Source organism: Mustelus asterias, chromosome 24 (assembly GCF_964213995.1).
Source record: "Mustelus asterias chromosome 24, sMusAst1.hap1.1, whole genome shotgun sequence".
Taxonomy (NCBI): domain Eukaryota; kingdom Metazoa; phylum Chordata; class Chondrichthyes; order Carcharhiniformes; family Triakidae; genus Mustelus; species Mustelus asterias.
Window position 1 is genome coordinate 3,255,914 of NC_135824.1, and position 17,686 is coordinate 3,273,599.

General features: G+C 45.5%; 1 protein-coding gene across 2 annotated transcripts in view; it reads left to right on the forward strand.

Moving 5' to 3' along the window:
* blm (BLM RecQ like helicase) overlaps positions 1-16,333 on the forward strand; it is a 48,181-nt gene extending 31,848 nt beyond the window's left edge. For both annotated transcript variants that reach the window (XM_078241175.1, XM_078241176.1), the window contains 9 exons: positions 2,366-2,526; positions 3,654-3,849; positions 4,791-4,981; positions 5,069-5,216; positions 6,192-6,391; positions 6,543-6,738; positions 8,786-8,908; positions 11,580-11,781; positions 15,509-16,333. In XM_078241175.1, coding sequence (XP_078097301.1) covers positions 2,366-2,526; positions 3,654-3,849; positions 4,791-4,981; positions 5,069-5,216; positions 6,192-6,391; positions 6,543-6,738; positions 8,786-8,908; positions 11,580-11,781; positions 15,509-15,656 — 1,565 coding nt within the window. In that variant the 3' untranslated portion in view covers positions 15,657-16,333. The remainder of the gene's footprint in view (positions 1-2,365; positions 2,527-3,653; positions 3,850-4,790; positions 4,982-5,068; positions 5,217-6,191; positions 6,392-6,542; positions 6,739-8,785; positions 8,909-11,579; positions 11,782-15,508) is intronic.
* Positions 16,334-17,686: the final 1,353 nt, after the last annotated feature.

The following is a 17,686-nucleotide window of genomic DNA, read 5'->3' on the forward strand; positions in this document are numbered from 1 at the left end:
CAGGGTGAAATGAACTGTCAGGAATGAAATAAAATTTAAATGAGCCTTCCCCAGCATGTGTTTCACGCTGGCTGCCCATTAATTAGCTGACCAGCACGAAATCGCATTCCGGGGTCGGACCACAGCCAGAAGCGCATTTTGCGCTTGCTCCCTGACTCACCAAGTGCACCCGCCTGCTGGATGAAACATTCAGGCTGTAGTGTGGGCTACATGGCACCTGCTGTTGTTGAAGCGAAACCCATTTCACTTTGATTGCAGGTTTGTAAGTGAGAATGCTTTATTGAATTGAGGGATGTGTTTTTGGTCAGTAACGTAATGATGAACCAAATGAGTTTCTCACCAATGACGCCCGTGAGTTCCTTTGAAGCACAATCATTGTTGTGTTGTAAGGAAACATGGTTCCATTCTATTCTTCCCCTTCCTGTGTATTGCAGTGTGTTGACATTGAAGCGCAGTGTACGATCGCGAAGCTCGGGCGGCCTAATCCAATCTTTATTTCCTCAGGTACCAAGTTTTTAAAACTCAAAATCCTTTTCATCAAACCCCCTCTACCTGCCTCGGCCCACCCTTCCCTACATTCCTGCCATTGATCACCTGACATATCCATCCTTGTCATGCCCTCCCCCATATACCCTCCATTGATCGCTATTTTTATAAAGCCTGCCTTCTCAAAGCAATCGGAAAACAATTGTTACCTGATTCTAGACTTAATCAAACAGCCCTTTACCAATCTCCAATATTATTATAACTAAGAAACAGAAAATGGAATAAAACCACAATTTTTTGATTAATACCTCCATGCTTTTTCTCCCAGGGTTTGTGTGTATCAATGTCCTGGGGATTAAACAGTTTCTGGAGACTACAGACCAAACCTGGAGGTTGGCAATGCTAAACACCAGCTGAATTTGTGGCACTGCAGCTTAATGTAGAAACCGTCTAGTCCCCGAGTACACAGAAAGGTTACAGTAAGAAGTCTCACAACACCAGGTTAAAGTCCAACCGGCTTGTTTGGAATCACAAGCTTTTTGGAGGGCTGCTCTTTTATCAAGTAAGTAGAGGTAAGTTCACAAACACAACATATATAGACAAAGACACAATTGCAAGATAATTGCAGGTTGGAATGCGGGTCTTTACAGGTAAAACGAGGTGAATGGAGAGGGATAAGCACGGGTTAAAGAGGTTCAAGCCAGGACAGTTAGTGAGATTTTGCAAATCCAGACAGTTTGATGGGGGTTGCATGTAGTGTGACATGAACCCAAGATCCCGGTTGAGGCCATCCTCATGCGTGCGGAACTTGTCTATCAGTTTCTGTTCAGCGATTCTGCATTGTTGTGTGTCTTGAAGGTAGCCTTGGAGAACGCTTACCTGAAGATTGGAGGCTGAATGCCCTTGAGACAGTTCACACCTCTTTAACTTGTGATTATCTCTCTCTCCACTCACACTGTTCCTACCGGTAAAGACTTGATTCCCTGTAAAGACTCGCATTCCAACCATTCTTCACATTCCAATCTGTAATTATCTTGCAGTTGTGTCTTTGCCAATATATGCCGTGTTTGTGAACCTACCTTCACTCACCTGATGAAGGAGCAGCGCTCTGAAAGCTCGTGATTCCAAATAAACCTGGTGGACTTTAACCAAAAGAGAAAACGCTGGAAAATCTCAGCAGGTCTGGCAGCATCTGTAAGGAGAAAAAAGAGCTGATGTTTCGAGTCCAGACGACCCTTTGTCAAAGCTGAAAGGCACAGAAAGTGGGAGATATTTATACTGCAGCGTGAGGGAATGAATGATGAGTCGTAGCCATAGAAACCAGGGGAAAAGACTGCTAATAGCTGTCCACAGAGAGAATAAAGGGTGTGAAGGGTGTAACACTACATTCTGCACTCTCTATGAATGGTATGTTTTGTCTGTATAGCGCGCAAGAAACAATACTTTTCACTGTATGTTAATACATGTGACAATAATAAATCAAATCAAAATCAAATCAGAACGGCCGACTTTAACCTGGTGTTGTGAGACTTCTTACTGTGCCCACCCCAGTCCAACGCCGGCATTTCCACAGCACAGAAATGTTTTACAAGTACAGTCAGACAGGAACATTGCCATTCAGATGCTTAAGTGGCATTCCCACTCAGAGCTTTGGCTTCTTAATCAGACATTTAAGCGTAAGAATGATAAATCTTCAAGTTCTGGAGACTCCGGGTCAAATCCTGTAGGATTGTCAATCCTGACCATCTAAGGTTAATTGCTGATTTATTGTAGCTCTCTTTCTTGCTTTAGCTTTGATAGTGCTTAGCACACAAAGGGACTATCCTTTAAAAGTAATAATTCTATGCAGCTCTAATTCCCTTATTTGTCCCATTAACAGGTGACTCCGGCATTATATACTGTCTGTCTCGGTATGAGTGTGACACGGTGTCTAAAACACTGAAGAGAAATGGAATAGCTGCGTTGGCCTATCATGCTGGCCTCCAGGACTCTGACAGGGATCTGGTACAAAACAAATGGATTAACCAAGATGGCTGCCAGGTTAGGAACCCTAGAATCCAGGGCACGATTATCATCCCCGATCGGTGGGTTTGGTTCTTCTTGCACGCCTCTTAGTGACTGACTAAAGAACAATCTACAACCTACTCCCTCAGCCAATGACAGTGCCCAAAATCATAAACCGGTTGAAGCACAGCAAGCCATTTAGCCCATTGAGAATCCATTTTGGTTCCCTGCAAGAGCAACTCCCCTGGTTTCACTCTCCTCATCTCTTCCCCGGAGCCCAGCAAATATTTCTCCAGATCCAAACCTCTTGAAAGTGGAATCTGTTCCATCTCACTTTCAGGCAGTGCATTCCAGATCGTAACCATACGCTGAGTAAAAATATTATTTCCTCATGTCATCTTTGGTTCTTTTGCCAATCAGCTAAAGTCAGTGTCCTCTGATTCTCAATCCTTCCATCATTGGGTACAGCTTCTGTCTGTCTACTCTGTATGGACCTCTCATGATTTTGAACATCTATCAACTCTTCTCTCAAGCTTTGTTTCTCTAACTTCATAGAATGATACAGCATCAAAGGAGGCCATTCAGCCTATTGTGTCCATGCCAGCCCTTTGAAAGAGTTTTCTAATTAATTCTACGCCCCTGTTGGCTTTTATTTATAATTCCCTGCTGTGTAAAATAATTCTCCTCATCTCCCCTCCGGTTCTTTTGCCATTTCCCTCCAACCTGTGACCTTTGGTTATTGATTCTTCAGCCAAGAAACAGTTTCTACTTATTTACTCCATTAAAATCCTTCATGTTTTTAAACACCTCTATTAAATCTTCCCTTAACCTTCTCTGCTCTAAGGAGAGCAACCCCTGTTTCTCCAGATAACTGAAGCCTCTCATCTCTGGTACCATTCTATTTAATTTAAATTGCCAGTAAAAATATTTATTGAAGAAGCAAACTAATCTTGTGCAATTTCTTCTTGCAGAGACTAAGGACATACCTTTGAAACCCGGTGTAAAACTTGTCCCCTCATATTCGCTGTTGGTATTTTAGCAAAATTTGCAAATAAGCCTAATAATATGTAAAAGGGAAGTGATGATCTGTGTTGTACGGGGAGGATGATGGTGGGGTATTGAAGGCTGACAGAATGGCTCACCTTTGACCTGTGTTCCACCAGGTGATTTGTGCCACCATCGCCTTTGGTATGGGAATTGATAAGCCAGATGTTCGTTATGTGATCCATGCCACACTACCCAAGTCTATGGAAGGATACTACCAGGAGTCGGGCCGTGCAGGGAGGGACGGAGAGACGTCCCATTGTATTCTTTTCTACAGTTACAGTGATGTCACCAGGATCAGGCGCCTTATCCAAAGTGAGTGAGCAGCCAGTGTGAATGGCAGCTGAGAGCGTTGTGGAATTAGAATAAAGTCTCTGGAGCAGGAGCAAATCAGCAAGCTGTCAAATAGTCCAGTGTTGCGCTGGGATTCCTCCGGGTGCTCCAGCTACCTCACAAACTCCAACGGGTGTGGGTTAGGCGGATTGGCCATGATAAATTGCCCCTTAGTGTCCCAAGATGTCTGGTTAAGGGGATTAGTAGGGTAAATATGTGGAGTTACGGGAAGAGGACCAGGGTAAGATGCTCTTTCGGAGAGTCGGTGCAGACTCGATGGGCCAAATGACCTCCTTCTGCACTGTAGCGCTTTTATGATTCTATGAAATTGCATTGGCCTCGAGAAACCCGTGCACAAACCCCAAGTCCTTTGTATCACAAATAAAACTAAACTCGAGAATGACGGCTGGTATTTCACAATTTAAGAACCCTTTTAATGATGGGATTTATGTTTTTGATCAACTTTGCAGGCCCAGAAAGGGAACAGTTGAAACAGCGCAGTCCCATCCCTGCAACGAGTAAATTGTTCTTCAAAGTTTTTAAAATTCAGAATCTTAACAAAAAACTATGACTTTCCTTCCTGTCTTTTTCTTTTCTCTCTCATGATCCAATTTTTCTTTCCCTTTTTATTTCTTTATTTGATTTGACATCACTGGGTTTCTGTCCGACCTGTCGTCTTAATCTCATTTGTTTACAGAGATGGTCTTCACTGAGGTTCTGTTGACCTTATCTGACCTTGCCCCTTGCACTTCCAGCAATTTGTGGCACAAAAATGGTTTGAGCTGAAGGGTGAGGGAAAGATTTCTAACAAACGGGGCAGGCCGTGAGTTGCAGCGTCCCAGCAAGTTCCGAGCCATTGTCTCTTTGATGCATGTTGTGATCTCCACTAACCTGACCTAACAAGTGAGACGTGTGTTCTACAGTGGAGAAAGACGGAAACCACTTCACCAAACAGACCCACTTCAACAACCTGTTCAACATGGTCCATTACTGTGAGAATGTGGTGGAGTGCCGCAGGACTCAGCTGCTGGCCTACTTTGGGGAAAATGACTTTAATCCCCAGTTTTGTAAGGAACACCCAGAAGTAACTTGTGACAACTGCCTCAGGAAGAAAGTAAGTTCAGCTGAATTACTGGTGGTTACTGTTACTAGTCCTGAAATGTTAGTGAGTTACTTTTTTTAACCTCATCCCTCCTTGTAGAATTACAGGACCAGAAATGTCACGGATGAAGTGAAAAACATTGTGAGATTTGCTCAGGAGCATTGTGCTAGCGTCAATGGAAGAAAGTACAATGCAAACCAGCCCTCCAGCAGGCTAACCCTGAACATGCTCGTCGATATCTTCCTCGGTGAGTGCAGATTACTTGCAGGGAGTTGGCTGTTTCTAGGTTATCTGGGGAGGACAGGATGGGGAAAATGGGTATTTGAACACAAAATGATAAGCGAATGTGGCGCCGTGTAGAGTTTGTGAAATGTTAATTAGAGAAGGACTTTCCTTTCATCTTAAAGTCATATGGATTTGTACATGGTGGATTTCTCTTCGTTTTGCCTGCTTGTTCTCATTTCTTACCTCACGCTTGCACTATCTCCCACTAAAGCATCTTATCATCACCTCGTGATGTCCCAAAGCACTTTGAACTGATGGATTGCTTTGGGGCAGAGTCCATGTTATTACCGGTGTAAATACAGCAGCCAGTTGTCCACACAAGGTTTCCAATACTGGTGCAAGAATAAATAACCCAACAATCTGTTTTGATTGGTGTTGGTCAAGGAGGGATTGTTGGTCGGGAACTCCCTGCACTCTTCAAATAGTGGAGCAAGAAATCAGTCTCCTGAGACTCCGAAAGCTCGTGCTGCCAAATAAACCTGTTGGACTTTAACCTGGTGTTGTGAGACTTCTTACCATGCCCACCCCAGTCCAACGCTGGCAGCTCCACATTATGCTCATTGACATGTGTGGGAGCTTGCAAAACACATTGACTTCCATCTTTTCTACATTACAGCAGTAACTTTAAACTTACGTCGTTGGCTGGAGAAGGCTTTGGGATGTCCTGAGGTGGTGAAAGGCAACACCTGGACAAGATCAGGCTAAAGGAATGAAATGTTAACCATTGAATCCCCTTTATCAAAAACTCGACATGGGGCTATAGTTGGGAATTTTGATGGCACACATGCGTTCTCTTACATTGTTGCAGACTTGGGGGGAAATGTAAGCCCCTTTTGAGAGACGTGATCAAATGCATCTCCTTTATCTAAAGTTCAGTTTGGGAATTTATTCTCGGAACACGTAAAATGCCTGAACGCTAACTGAACTTCCCCACTAGGTTGTAAAAATGCCAGGATCCAATCTGGTATATTCGGGGCAGGGGCCGCCTATTCCCGTCACAACGTGGAGCGACTGTTTCGAAAGCTGGTGCTGGATAAGATTCTGTGTGAGGATTTGTACATCACGGCCAATGATCAAGCAGTTGCTTATGTGACGGCTGGAGAGAGAGCACAGCAGGTCCTGACGGGTTTCCTACAGGTGTGTCCCATTTTTATGTGATCAATCTCCTGTATTGATACTTGCAATCTAATTTATATTGGTTCTCCTCATTGCGTTCCAAAGGTTGGAAGAGCTTTGAGATGTTTAAACATGATGTGACACTGGGGAGCATTTTATTCTTTGACCCTAGGTGGAATTTCAGGAGACGGATAACGCCAGCAGCATCAGGAAGCAGAGGAATTCAGTGACGAAGAATGTTTCCAAACGGGAAGAGATGGTTAAGCAGTGTCTTGCTGAGCTCACTGAGCTCTGCAAGCGCCTGGGAAAAGTCTACGGTGTCCATTACTTCAACATTTTTAGCACTGCCACCATCAAAAGGATTGCAGGTATACATGAAAAAGACAGGTATTGGGGGGGGGGGTGGGGGGGGAGTTATCTGTCTCATTGGGGAAAAATGTTGCTCTTTTGCAATCACAATAATTTAGACCAGGAGTTTGTTGCCATTTGGAAATACATTGGGTGCTATTATACAACCTCGCTTGGGCAAGGCTTGTGAAATCCTGCCTGAGGCCAACGGAGAATTCCGTTCTGCGAGCCTCTGGCGCAGGCGAGGTGGTAAAATTCCGGCAATTGTACCTGTTAATCTCCCATTACGTGATGAAATTCCTGATGAGGATTCTGTTGAAAGAATTAGATTTGTGTTTGTACAGTCTCTTTCACCACCTCAGTGTCAAAGTCCTTTAGAGCAAATGAAGAATGTTGTGAAGTTGTAGGAAACGTGGCAGCTGATTTACACACAGCAAACTCCCACAGAAAGGGATGTGATAATGGCCAGATGACCAGTTCCAGTGGCACTGGATGAGGAAATAAATATTAGAGAAAAACTCCCCTGCTTATCTTCAAAATAGTGTTTGGGGATCCTTTGCACCGCTCTGACCAATCATATGTCAGCTGTGGTTCAGGGGGCAGCATTGTCACCTTGGAATCAGAAGGCGGAAGGTTCAAGTCCCGCTCCAGGATTGGGAGACAAAATCAAGGCTGACACTGTAGTGTACTGAGTGTGTGTCGCACTGTCAGAGGTGGCCATCTATCTGATGAGCTGCTAAAACAAGGCCCATCTGCCATCTCAAGTGGAAGTAAAAGATCCCACGGCACTATTTTGAAGGTGAACAGGGGGAGTTACCCCTGGTGTCCTCTAATTCCTCAATCAACATCACAGAAACTGATCATAGAAATCATAGAAACCCTACAGTACAGAAAGAGGCCATTCGGCCCATCGAGTCTGCACCGACCACAATCCCACCCAGGCCCTACCCCCATCTCCCTACATATTTTACCTGCTAATCCACGCATCTCAGGACACTAAGGGGCAATTTTAGCATGGCCAATCAACCTAACCCGCACATCTTTGGACTGTGGGAGGAAACCGGAGCACCTGGAGAAAACCCACGCAGACACGAGGAGAATGTGCAAACTCCAAACAGACAGTGACCCAAGCCGGGAATCGAACCCAGGTGTGAAGCAGCAGTGCTAACCACTGTGCTACCATGCCGCCCTGGTTGATCTGGTTACTATTATGTGGCTGTTTATGGGAGCTTGCTGTGCATGAATCAGCTGTCATGTTTCCTACATCACAACGGTGAACATCTCAAAAGTACATTTATTGGTTGTAAGGCACTTTGATCATCTGGTATTCATGCAAGGTGCTATATCATTGTAAGTCTTTTTTCAGTACTGCAGTCTGAGTAACAATATGGATTTTGTGGTCAACTCTCTCGGGTATTTTCTCCACCACAATAATCAGTGTTTTAAGAGATAATGAGACAGTACTAACATCCGGCAGATTGGGTGAATCCTTGACTCTTTCATATTTCTCCTAATGCTGGGTTGAATGTTCTGGACAAATTGTAACTGGGTTTAGATTGCAGAGCAGGGGCTGTCCTTAACATTCACCTTACTCTTCCAGAGTAGCAGCCTAGCTTGCTGTCAGCCTCACAACAAAAACAGAAAAGTGCTGGAAAATCTCAGCAGGCCTGACAGCATCTGTGGAGAGAGAATAGAGCCAACGTTTTGAGTCTAGAGGACCCTTCGTCAGAGCAGGGTCATCTAGACTCGAAACGTTGGCTCTATTCTCTCTCCACAGAGGCTGTCAGGCCTGCTGAGATTTTCCAGCATTTTTCTGTTTTCGTTTCAGATTCCAGCATCCGCAGCGTTTTGCATTTATCTTCCTGTTAACCTATTTATTTTTACAAAAGTAAATGGAAACTGCAATAAAAACAAAGTGAAAAGTTGGGACAAAACAAGTAATATTCAGGTGAATTCCAGATTGTTGCAGAAAAATGTGCAATTCCCACTTGCAGAACAACTGGGTCAGCACCGGGTGTCCAATTTGTCACTCAAAGGATATTAATGAGCCGAATGTGTCTGCCGCAGAGTCGCTGTCACCGGATCCGGAGCTCCTTCTGCAGGTTGACGGAGTCACCGAGGACAAGTTGGATAAATATGGAGGTGAAGTCATCGATGTTCTCCAGAAGTACTCTGAATGGCAGTTGCCAGGTAACGGAAGTCTCACCCATTTGCGATATGTAAAGCATCTTCAGCAGGCAGGACAGTCCCTATCAGCCGCTCACCCAGGGGTACTTTTGCTTTAGGAGCTAATTAGGATCCAGTTCCACAGGTGATACCAGCCCAGCCGAGCCTTGTCCATGCGGCCATTTCATCGAATCCTGCATTGCAGAAGGAGGCCATTCGGCCCATCGAGCTTGTACCGAACACAGTCCCATCCCGGCCCTATCCCCAATACCCCGTGCATTTACCCTCGCTAATCCCCCTGACACTAAGGGGCAACTTAGTGTGGCCAATCCACCTAACCAGCACGTATTTGGAATGTGGGAGGAAACCCACACAGACACGGGGAGAACGTGCAGACTCCACACAGGCAGTTACCCAAGCCGGGAATCGAACCCGGGTCCTTGGTGCTGTGAGGCAACAGTGCTAACCACTGTGCCACCGTGCCAGCCCTCACATGTGGAGTCAAAGGAAGACTGCAACAAGGTACAATAAGATATTAATAAATTTGCAGAATGTGTGTGAGATTGCCAAATTAACCTCAGTATAGATTGTGGGTTTCGCTGGGAGTAATAATGAGGCCGTGTCCTCACTGCTTAGGTAACCAGACAGTGAGTGGGGTAGAGGCACAAAGGAATGTAAGATTGCTAATACTCAAAACACTACAAGTAGCAATGCAGATTGGTAAGGCCATGTTTAAAAAAGCAAATCAAACACTGGAGTTTATTCCTGGAGGGATAGGATTGAAAAGCAGGAAAGTTAAACTTGTAATAAGTCTTGATTAGAACACATTTAGAGTGCATTGCATTTCTGGTCTCAATGCTATGAAAAGGATATAGGACATTGGAGAAGATTTAAAGAGATTCATAAGGATGATGCCAAAACTGAAAAGTTATAACCACCAGGAAAGGCTGAACAGGTTGGGTCATTTCTCAGGCAAACCTGATGGAGGTCTTTGAATATTATGGAAGGATTGGGATGCAGAGAAATCGCCTCCACTTGTGGGGGTGTCAAAATTCAAGGGTCTTGCATAAAAGATCATCTCTAAACCCAATAAATTATTTGTGCGAAACTTATTAAACCAGAGTGTGATGAAAATGTGGAACTAAGTACCACGAGCAGAAATTGAGGCAACTAGCATAAATGAATTGTAGGGGAAGCTGGCTGAACACATGAGGGAGAAAGGAATACGGAGGATATGTTGAAGGAGTTAGCTGTTCTCACTCAGCTCACTTTCCAACAGGAATCACAGTGTTGTATTGTAAGGGCGGCACAGTGGTTAGCACTGCTGCCTCAGGGACCCGGGTTCAATTCCAACCATGGGTGACTGTCTGTGCGAAGTTTGCACGTTCGCCCCGTGTCTGCGTGGGTTTCCTCCGGGTGCTCCGGTTTCCTCCCATACTCCAAAGATGTGTGGGTTAGGTGGATTGGCCATGCTAAACTGCCCCTTAGTGTCAGGGGGATAAGCAGGGTAAATACGTGGGGTTACGGAGATAGGGCCTGGGTGGTATTGTTGTCGGTGCAGACTCAATGGGACGAATGGCCTCCTGCACTGTAGAGATTCTGTATATATGTTATATGATTCTATTCTATGCATTTATAAAGCACCTTTAACATAGTATAATGCCACTAGGCACTTCATGGGAGCGTAATCAGACAACATTTGATGAGATATTACAAAGGTTGACCAAAAGATTGGTTATAGAGGTAGATTTTAACCAGTTTGTTAAAGGTTGTGAGAGACAGAGAGAGAGAATTCTAGAGCTTAGGACTGAAACAGCTGAAGGCATGGCTGCCCGTGTGAACGGATTCAAATCAGGGATATGTGAGCGGCCAGAATTGGAGGTGTGCAGAAATCTTGGAGGATTGTAGGACTGGAAGATATTAAAAAGATAGGGCGAAGCGGGGGGGAGGGATGATTCGAAAATAAGGGTGAGAATTTTAATGTTGAGGCTTACTGGATCAGGAACCAGTGTAGGTCAGTGAGCACAGGGTGTTGGGTCAATGAGAGTTGGTCAATTTAACCCCGTGTCTGCATGGTTATCCTCTGGGTGCTCCGGTTTCCTCCCACAGTCCGAAAGACTTGCTGGTTAGGTACATTGGCCATGCTAAATTCTCCCTCAGTAAAGTTTAAAGTTAAAGTTTATTAGTCACAAGCAAGGCTTACATTAACACTGCAATGAAGTTACTGTGAAATTCCCCTAGTCGCCACAGTCCGGCGCCTGTTCAGGTCAATGCACCTAACCAGCACGTCTTTCAGAATGTGGTAGGAAACCGGAGCACCCGGAGGAAACCCACGCAGGCACAGGGAGAACGCGCAAACTCCACACAGACAATGACCCAAGACCGGGAATCGAACTCGAGTCCCTGGCACCGTGAAGCAGCAGTGCTAACCACTGTGCTACCATGAACAGGCGCTGGAGTGTGGCGATTGGGGAATTTTCACAGTCTCTTCATTGCAGTGTTAATGTAAGCCTGCTTGTGACACTAATAAATAAATTTAAACTTAAACTTAGGACACGGGCAGAGTTTGGATGAGCTTATGTTTACACAAGGTGAGAGGTTGAACTCCTGAAGTCTGTTCCTAAGACGAAGTTGGTGGACATTGACTCATTGTGAAAAAGGAAAGAAGTTTACAATGTCTTCTTTACAATAACAGAGGAGGAAACGGCTCAAGTCGGGGCTTCCAACAGCTGGATAGACTGTGGAAAATCTCAGGATGAGGAAGAACAGTATGAGGAAACCTCGATGTACTTCAATAGGAACAAAAACACAGGCAACAGAAAACGCAAAAAAGGATCGCATTACAAAAAGACAAAGAAAAGGAAAACTGGATACAACAACCAGCAATCTTCAAAAAGGTACATGACCTCTCCCAGATCATCCACACCCCCCGACGATACAACATACCTTCACAGTTAAATCAAGGATAGTGCCTCTGTTTGACATACTATAGTCTGTTTGGAAATACATTGACTGTTGTTGCGAATGTGCCAGTCATTATGTAAACTGTAGATTCCAGAAACAGGTATCGCATAATCCTTACACATTTCCCTTCACCCTGACTGACTCTTTCCAGATTTATCTCTGCACTGTTGATAGTGTATCCTTCACCCTAAGTGAAGTAGCACAAACATGACACATTTTGCAAACAGATATTAGGATTGCAGTCACATTTTTCTTCTTCCCTGCCCCAGGATAAGGGTACTGAGGCTAACCATGTGGCATCTCTGCTACTCTAAGCTGACCAATTCAAACTTGGGACCTGTGCTTCTGTTGCACACTGATCTGTACATATCCAAATTAGCCACTGGAGGGTGCCATTTCACAACATTCTGAACTTGAAGTATCACCGACAGGAATAATTGCACCTTATACATCCCCGTCGTGCACCATCATGCAGTTTTAAATAATTAACTTAGGAATGTGGGCATCGCTGGACAGACCAGCACTTGTTGCCCATCCCTAATTGCCCTTGAGAAGGTGGTGGTAAGTGGTCTTCTTGAACCGCTGCAGTCCATGAGGTATAGGTACACCCACTGTGCTGTTAGGGAGAGAGTTCCAGGAATTTGATCCAGCCACAGTGAAGGAACGGCGATATATTTCCAAACCAGGGTGGTGAGTAACTTGAAGGGGAACCTCCAGGTGATGGTGTTCCCCAGGTGTCTGCCGCCCTTGTCCTTCTAGATGCTAGTGTTGTAGCTGAACTTGAACAGCTTGGCTAGGGGTGCAGCAAGTTCCAGAGCACAAGTCGCCAGGATTGTAGCTGGAATGCTGTCAGGGCCCACGCCTTTGCTGTATCCAGGGTCTTCAGTCATTAATTGCTATCATGGGGAGTGAATTGAATTGGCTGAAGGCAGACTCCTGTGATGCTGGGGACCTCTGGAGGAGGCCGAGATGGATCATCCACTCGGCAATTCTGGCTGTAGACTCTTGCGAATGCTTCAGCCTTATCGTTTGCACTGATGCGCTGGGCTCCTCTATCAGTAAGAATGAGGATATTTGTGGAGCCGCCTCCTCCAGTGAGTTGTTTAATTGTCCATCACCATTCACGGCTGGATGTGGCAGGACTGGAGAGCTTGGATCGGATCCATTGGTTATGGAATTGCTTAGCTCTGTGTTAGGGTGCTGGACCAGAACCCCAAGTTACATTAGGACACCTGACCAGACCCCAACAATTTTTCTATTTTGGTATAAATGTGAGGGTAGAATGTTTCGCTCCAGAGTAATTCTGCTGACAAACTTAGGAATCTTTTATAGTAAAACAAACTTTATTTAATAACAGTTTAAATATAACTATAACAAATGAAGCAGCTTAACTGTTAGACATTCCCCTTAAACAAAAAAACAAAATATATATGTTTATGTTAGTTGCTCTGCTATCATCACATCTGCCTATCACTTACTGTTTATGATGTTTGGCATGCAAGTATTCTTATGTTGTAGCTTCACCAGATTGACACCTCATTGTGTTGCTCCTGGCAATGCCCTCCTGAACTCTTCTTTGAACCAGGGTTGATCCCCCTAGACGATTGGTCTAGTTGGACCAAGGAGCGGCACAGGCTTGGAGGGCCGAAGGGCCTGTTTCCTGTGCTGTACTGTTCTTTGTTCTTTGTTGGTAATGGGAGAGTGGGGGATTTGCCGGGCCCTGAGGTTACAGATTGTGTTTGGTTACAATTCTGCTGCTGCTGATGACCCACAGCACCTCATGGATGCCCAGTCTCGAGTTGCTAGATCTGTTTGAAGTTTATCCCATTTAGCACGGTGCCACACACAACACGATGGAATGTATCCTTAATGTGAGGATGGGACTTTGTCTCCACAAGGATTGTACGGTGGTCACTCCTACCGTTACTGTCATGGACAGATGCATCTACGACAGGCAGGTTGATGAGGATGAGGTCAAGTATGTTTCTCCCTCTTGTTGGTTCCCTCACTACCTGCCGCAGTCCCAGTGTAGCAGCGATGGCCAGCTCGGCTGTGGTGGTACCACTGAGCCACTCTTGTTGATGGACATTGAAGCCCCCACCCAGAGGACATAGTGCGTCCTTGCCACCCTCAGTGCTTCCTCCAAGTGGTGTTCAACGTAGAGCAGTACTGGTTCATCTGCTGAGGGGGACGGAACGTGGTAATCAACAGGAAGTTTCCTTGCCCGTGTTTGACCTGGTGGCATGAGACTTCATGGGGTCCAGAGTTGATGTTGAGGACTTGCAGCACATCTCCCTCCTGACTGTATACCACTGTCTGCTGGTCTGTCCTGCTGGTGTGACATGACATACCCAGGATTGGTGATAGTGCTATCTGGGACATTATCTGTAAGGCATGATTCCATAAGAATGACTGTGTCACTACATCTGGGCACTACATCTCAGGAAAACATATTGTCTTGGATGAAGTGAAGGGCAGATTCAACTGAATGGTAGCGGAGTTTAAAGGATTAAATTCTGACGGTAGGCTTGTATTCTCTTCAGCATTACAAACTGATCTAATCGAGGTGTTTAAGGTGATTGATGAGAGAAACTGATTCCTCTTGTGGGGGAATAGGGGGGGCATTAGCTTACAACAGCTCAGGGGAGATGTCAAGTAGCACCTTCTCACACACACAGGAGTGGAAATCTCACCCAGAATAGTGGTGGTGTAGTGGTAATGTCACTGCATCCAGAAATCCAGAAACCCAGGCCAATGCCCTGGGTTCGAGGGTTCAAATCCCACTGCAGCAGCTGATTAAATTCAAATAAAATATCTGGAATGTGAAGCTGGTCTCCATAATGGTGACATGAAATTATCATTGATTGTTGTAAAAACCCATCTGGTTCACTAATGTCCTTTATGGAAGGAAATCTGCTGTCCTTACCTGGTCTGGCCTACATGTGATTCCAGATCTACAGCAATGTGGTTGACTCTTAACTGCCCTTGGAAATGGCCGAGCGAGGCACTCAGTTTAGGGTGATTTCAAGGGCTTTGCCAGCGATGCCCATATCCCGTGAAATAATTGGGAAAAAAGGTTATTTAAGGCTAAGATTAGTTGAAAATGTTTAACAATTTTTTTCTAGGCAAGTGTATTAAGGATGGATATATGGCAGTTGGAAGACCGATTAATCAGAATCTAATTGAATGGTCATACAGGACCTCAAGGGGCTGAATGGCCTCACATCATTGTGTAGGCAAATCCAGTAAGTTCCACAACCAGCAATGGATATGAAGGGCTAGTTAATCTACATGTTAATCTACACTCACCTAATGAAGGGGCAGCGCCCCGAAAGCTCGTGATTCCAAATAAACCTGTTGGACTTTAACCTGGTGTTGTGAGACTTCTTACTGAGTTAATCCACATTTAGCGATGTTGCTGTAGGATCAAATGTTCTCCAGGAGACAGAGAAGAATTTGCTGCTCCTCCTGGAACAGTGCCCTAGGATCTTTCACATCAACCTGAATGAACAGACACTCCCATCAGTTTAATGCCATTTAGACAATGGTGTATGCTGCTCGATTGAGGGGGTAACGTTCCTTGGTAAATATTTGACTATTATATCGGTGTAATACAATCTAATCAATCTGATCATTGTTTTCTTCTTGTCTTTCATGCAGCTCGAACACAAAGGCTGCAACGACTACAAAACATTTCAGCCCCAAACCCGCAGCGGGCAGCCGACGACCAGGGGTAATGCCGCTACCGGTTCCTCGCAGCAACACCAGTCAACGGCCCTTCCTCAAGCCCTCGTACTCATTTAGCTAAGCGTTGCTCAGACTTGTGCAGTCCCCGTGACACAGCTGTGACACAAACAGACGGATGCTGCTTGGGCTGTGTTTAAAAAAGGAAATAGAATCCCCAGCATGTTTCTGAATTTGAGTTCCAGGGCTGCTGAACTCGGAGGTGAACAGATGCTGCAGATTGAAACTATTGTTTTCAGCTGATTGCAAAGTGCGCCGTTTGACTGAAGAGAATCGAGCGGCACTGACGTGACACTCTCCGCGAACCTGAACCAGGGCATCAGCAGCTACCTGGAGCGGTCCTGCCCCTCCAGCCTATAGCTTTGCTCAGAAATCTCCCAACTTACACTGCCACTTGCATTGATCAGAGTCCAAAGCTACTTTGCACAGACACCGAAGTGGTCGAATTTGGGAAAGGAATTAAATTTGTATGATAAGTTGTGTCTGAGGAATATTTGGCTTTTTGGGATCAGGGTCTTGTACAGTTATTTTTTTTTTGCATTCGCTCAGTATTTGATCCCAATCGAGTTGTTTATTTAACAGACCTGTTCTTCTCATGGGCTGTAATTACATGAGTTAAATTTAGCAATTAGCTTCGCTAAGTTTGCTGCTAACCTGTTTTATTTAAACACTGCGTGTAACGTCTGTATTTCTGATTAAATATACATAAATTATACACAAATTAAATTTTAATCTTGAGGCCTGGTTTGCATATTTAGAAATATTATTTCTACTGCAAAACTCAATGGGATCTGTGTGTGTTTATTTTCCCCTGGTGATCAACCCTCACCTTGTTGAATATCCAGGACCTTCGCCCATTTGTCCGCACCATTCTGGGAGGTTATCCTGGCTGAAAGATTCGGTGGCCCTAAGTGTCGCAGGTTGCTGATCCATTTTTGGTTCCTCGTCTCTTCCCTCTCTTATCTTCGCACTCCTCCCTTCTCCGCACTTGCCTGACTCCCCCAGAAAATTACATAATGAGAAATCCCGGGGGTGGGGGTGCACCCCCCCCCCCCCCCCCACTTCCCCCAGCACCCCTCCTTCTCCCATCACCTCCCTGACCACTGGAGGACATAGAATCCCTACAGTGCAGAAGGAGGTCATTCAGCCCATCGAATCTGCACCGACCACAATCCCACCCAGGCTCTATCCCCATAACCTGACTTATTTACCCTGCTAACCCCCTGACAATTTTTCAATTTGGCATAGCCCAATCCACCTAACCCACACATCTTTGGAGTGTGGGAGAAAACCGGAGCACCCGGAGGAAACCCACGCAGACACGGGGAGAACGTGCAGACCCCACACAGATAGTGAGCCGAGGCCAGAATTGAACCTGGGTCCCTGGCGCTGTGAGGCAGCCGTGCTAACCACCGTGGCACCCCAAGGTAAAGTTGGTGGGAGTCCTGCCCCACAGCCAGAATGATTAAATTGCCTACCAGTGGATTTCTGCCTCCTTGTCGCCGCTGCCCCTCACCCCTTACCGTCCCAGGAAGAAGGCGAAATGTATCCCAGCGTGCGATAAGCAATTTGGCAGGAAGGGTCTTACCACTTAAAGGTTGGTGGTGATAGGTTCTGCCGGCAGGCGGATAGGAAGAAAGGGGGGGGTTGGGGGTACTATCTTAAGGGGGTAAGTAAGTAAGTTTATTTATTAGTCACAAGGTTTACATTAACACTGTAATGAAATTACTCTGAAAATCACCTAGTTGCCACACTCCGGCGCCTGTTTGGGTACACTAAGGGAGAATTTAGCATGGCCAATGCACCTAACCAGCACATCTTTCGGACTGTGGGAGGAAACCGGAGCACCCAGAGGAAACCCACGCAGATACGGGGAGAACGTGCAGACTCCACACAGACAGTGACCCAATCCAGCAATCGAACCCGGGTCCCTGGAGCTGTGAGGCAGCAGTGCGAACGGGTTGGGCAACCCCTTGAAGATAACACACCCCCTTTCCTTTCTGCCTTAATAAAAGGGTTTTTTTTTAATGAACTGCCAACTTCTGCCAGCCTGTCCTTGCCAGCTGCGTTAGGACAGGCTGTTATCAGGGATAA